Raw genomic sequence first — 4,443 nt, 5'->3', positions numbered from 1 at the left:
GTCGTGGGTGTCCTGATTTTGGGCCACAGGAATGATGTTTCCCAGCAGCTCTGGACCCATTGCTGGGGTGAGGGAAAGGGCCTTCCATGGCAAAGGGAATTATTTCCAGTCGGGATAAAAGCTGTGGAAGGTGCTGGTGTCTCGGGCTGTCCATGTGTAAATCATTGTTTTGTCTGACACCTTTGGTTCTTAACGTTGTTCCAAAGAATTGTTTGATTCCTCATCCCTGTTCCCAGTAAATCTCAGTTTTTAACCCTCCCTCCCTCCCTCCGTCCATTCCTCCCCATCTCCCCCAAACCAAACCAAACCCCGCTCGTTTTTCCCGGATTGTCCCATCCTTGCTGTGCCCAGGACACCGAACTGAACGCACACCGTGGGTAACTGGGAACAGCAACAACTCTATTTGAGAACAAAGCGAACATCACCCTGGGGGTGGGCGCGGGGGAGCAGCGTGGGCAGGACAGGGAGCAGCCCTGGGCACCGGGGCCGCCTTTGGCACCGCAGGCACGGCCCCAGCACAGGGAATGGTTGCCAGAAGTGGATGAGATCATTCCACCCGTCAGGCTTTCTTCCCCTTCAGGAAGCGCAGGAGCTCCAGCAGCAGGTTCAGGAATTTGGCCAGGATGTGCTCCTGGAAGCTGATGGCGCTGTGATGCTCAATGTCGTCCGGGCTCAGCAGATCGCTCCAGTCCCACTCGGGCTCCGGCTCCAGCTCCGGCTCCTGCGTGGTCGGGATGGGCTCCGGGGCAGGAGCGTCCGCCTCGGGTGGGAGCAGCCCCATCTGCACCTGGATCCAGGTGTGGTAGTGCTGGACCGAGGTGTAAATCCCGGGTCTTTTGGCCCCGGCGCAGCCCCGGCCCCAGCTGGTCAGTCCCACCAGCCAGAAATAGTCACCGACGTTGTCCTTGCAGACCAGGGGACCCCCGGTGTCCCCCTGCGCGGGAGAGAGGGGTCAGAGCCACGGGGACATCGGGACAGGGACACAGGGACACAGGGACACAGGGACACAGGGACGGGGAAGGGAAAGGCAGCCCTGGGATATGGGATGGGTTGGGCTGTGTTTGGGGTCCCCGTGCCGGGTTTAGGGGATGGAACGGGGCCGTGTTTGGGGTCCCCGTGCCGGGTTTAGGGGATGGAACGGGGCCGTGTTTGGGGTCCCCGTGCCGGGTTTAGGGGATGGAACGGGGCCGTGTTTGGGGTCCCCGTGCCGGGTTTAGGGGATGGAACGGGGCCGTGTTTGGGGTCCCCGTGCCGGGTTTAGGGGATGGAACGGGGCCGTGTTTGGGGTCCCCGTGCCGGGTTTAGGGGATGGAACGGGGCCGTGTTTGGGGTCCCCGTGCCGGGTTTAGGGGATGGAACGGGGCCGTGTTTGGGGTCCCCGTGCCGGGTTTAGGGGATGGAACGGGGCCGTGTTTGGGGTCCCCGTGCCGGGTTTAGGGGATGGAACGGGGCCGTGTTTGGGGTCCCCGTGCCGGGTTTAGGGGATGGAACGGGGCCGTGTTTGGGGTCCCCGTGCTGGGTTTAGGGGATGGAACGGGGCCGTGTTTGGGGTCCCCGTGCCGGGTTTAGGGGATGGAACGGGGCCGTGTTTGGGGTCCCCGTGCTGGGTTTAGGGGATGGAACGGGGCCGTGTTTGGGGTCCCCGTGCTGGGTTTAGGGGATGGAACGGGGCCATGTTTGGGGTCCCCGTGCTGGGTTTATGGGATGGAACGGGGCCGTGTTTGGGGTCCCCGTGCCCAGGCCCCGCTCGCACCTGGCAGGTGTCGATGCCGCCCCGCGGGTACCCCGCGCACAGGTCCTGGGGGTGCACGGCCCCCCCGTACCAGCGGCTGCTGTTGCACAGCTGGACGTCGATCAGCCGCACCTTGGCCTCCTGCAGCACCACGCCCGGGGTCAGCACTGCGGGGACAGAGGGGACAGCTCTGAGAACGGGCCGGGGTGGCACTGGCCACTGTCCAGGCTGGCACTGCCTGCTGCCCAAGGTGGCACTGACCGCTATCCAGAGCGGCACTGCCCACTCTCCGGGGTGGCACTGCCCGGGGTGGCACTGACCGCTGTCTGGGGTGGCACTGCCCACTGTCCAGGGTGGCACTGTCCGGGCTGGCACTGCCCACCATCCAGGGTGCCACTGCCCACTCTTCGGGATGGCACTGGCCGGGGTGGCACTGACCACTGTCTGCGGTGCCACTGCCCACTGTCCAGGGTGGCACTGGCCACTCTCTGGGGTGGCACTGGCCACTCTCTGAGGTGGCACTGCCCGGGGTGGCACTGACTGCTGTCCGGGCTGTCATTGACTGCTGCCCAGGGTGGCATTGCCCACTGCCCGGGGTGGCACTGCCCGCTCTCCAGGCTGGTACTGATCGCTGCCCGGGGTGTCACTGACCGCTGCCTGGGGTGGCACTGCCCACTCTCCAGTGTGCACTGCCCACTGTCCGGGGTGGCACTGACCACTGCCCGGAGTGGTACTGCCCGGGGTGGTACTGACCACTGCCCGAAGTGGCACTGACCACTGTCTGGAATGGCACTGACCGATGCCCGGGGTGGCACTGCCCACTCTTCGGGATGGCACTGGCCGGGGTGGCACTGCCCACTGCCCGGGGTGGCACTGCCCACTGCCCGGGGTAGCACTGGCCACTCTTCAGGGTGCCACTGGCCACTGTCCAGGGTGCCACTGCCCACATCCCGGGGTGGCACTGCCCACTCTTCGGGATGGCACTGGCCGGGGTGTCACTGACTGCTGTCTGGGGCAGCACTGCCCACTCTCTGAGGTGGCACTGCCCAGGGTGGCACTGACCAATGTCCAGTGTGGCATTGCCCACACTCTGGGGTGGCACTGCCCACTCTCCGGGGTGGCACTGACCACTGCCCGGGATGGAAGTGCCCACTCTCCGGGCTGCCACTGCCCACTGCCCAGGGTGGCACTGCCCGGGCTGGCACTGACCGCTGTCCGGCGTGGCTCTCCAGCCCGCGATGTAGCAGGTTCTCAGCTCGGGCACTGCCAGGGAGCTGTCGGGCACACAGGCCAGCTGGATGTAGTCGCTGCACTCCACGGGCTGCTCCAGCTCCAGCAGGGCGATGTTGTTCCACGCCGTGGCAGCCACGTAGTTGCGGTGCACCAGCACCCTCTGGATGTGGCGCAGCTCGGCCNGGGTTTAGGGGATGGAACGGGGCCGTGTTTGGGGTCCCCGTGCCCAGGCCCCGCTCGCACCTGGCAGGTGTCGATGCCGCCCCGCGGGTACCCCGCGCACAGGTCCTGGGGGTGCACGGCCCCCCCGTACCAGCGGCTGCTGTTGCACAGCTGGACGTCGATCAGCCGCACCTTGGCCTCCTGCAGCAGCAGCCGCGGGTTCCCGGCTGCGGGGACAGAGGGCACTGAGCACCCCTGGAATTTTGGGGGGCCCTGTGGGGCTGAGCCCCGGGACCAGGGCCGAACTGTGCCCCACAGAGCCCCTGTCCCTGTGCCCTGTCCCACTGTGTCCCTGTGGGCACCAACCCATCCCCACCCCCATGTCCCACTTGGGGTCCCACCACTGCCCGGGGTGGCACTGACCACTGTCCGGGGAGGGTCTCCAGCCCGCGATGTAGCAGGTTCTCAGCTCGGGCACTGCCAGGGTGCTGTCGGGCACACAGGCCAGCTGGATGTAGTCGCTGCACTCCACGGGCCGCTCCAGCTCCAGCAGGGCGATGTTGTTCCACGCCGTGGCCGCCTCGTACTCCTCGTGCACCAGGAGCTGCCGGATGCGGCGCTGCTCGGTCAGAGCGTGGGGCTCGGTCAGGTCGGTGGCCCCGATCAGCACCTCCCAAACGGAAATGTCGCTGAGAGAGCGGGGACGGAGCTGAGCCACGGGATGTGGCAGCTGCCCGTGCTCTGGGACATCCCTGTCCCCGCTGTCCCTTACCTGGCCCTAAAGAAGCAATGGGCGACCGTGAGCACCCACTGGGGGTGGATGAGTGCCCCCGCGCACATGTGCCACGTCCCGTTGCCCAGGGTGGCCTGGATGCTGACGATGCCGGGCCAGGTCCCCGCGGGGACACCGGAGCCGTCCATGGCGCGAAAAGAGGCGTCGTAAGTTCCCAAAACCCCGTAATCATCCCAGGGGTCGTAATCCAGAACGGCGGAGCTGTGGTCRAACGCCAAGGGCCGGAGGCCGCAGGTTCCTCTGCGAGCACAGAGCCATCAGTGCGCGGGGCCGGCAGGGACARGGACCCCCGGGGGACACGGCTGTCCCCAGGCGCTGCCGCCGGGACCCCCCGAGCGTGGCCGAGCCCCCGGCAGCCCCGGCGCCGCTCACCTGCAGGTGTCCCAGTTGGTCGCCACGGGCCCGGCCAGGGCCAGCAGCGCCAGCAGCGCCAGCAGCGAAGCCATCGGTGCCAGCGCAGGTGGCGGGGTCGGGAGCGCAGGTGGCACCTGCAGCGGCCGCGGTGTCCCCGGGCCGGGGTGAT

General features: G+C 67.1%; 1 protein-coding gene across 1 annotated transcript; it reads right to left on the bottom strand.

Moving 5' to 3' along the window:
• Positions 1–559: 559 nt before the first annotated feature.
• On the bottom strand, positions 560–4,366 carry LOC130587811 (acrosin-like). The gene is made up of 5 exons (XM_057388780.1): positions 4,293–4,366; positions 3,900–4,160; positions 3,551–3,816; positions 3,209–3,354; positions 560–934 (listed from the first exon to the last, which is right to left on the bottom strand). Exons 1-5 carry the CDS (start codon positions 4,364–4,366, stop codon positions 560–562), a joined length of 1,122 nt encoding a protein of 373 aa, XP_057244763.1.
• Between the last annotated feature and the right edge of the window lie 77 nt (positions 4,367–4,443).

Source organism: Malurus melanocephalus, unplaced genomic scaffold, assembly GCF_030028575.1.
Source record: "Malurus melanocephalus ecotype Western Australia unplaced genomic scaffold, MMel_1.1 scaffold_2500, whole genome shotgun sequence".
NCBI lineage: Eukaryota > Metazoa > Chordata > Aves > Passeriformes > Maluridae > Malurus > Malurus melanocephalus.
The sequence above is the reverse complement of the archived record's forward strand: the minus strand, read 5'-3'. Positions and strand labels throughout refer to the sequence as shown.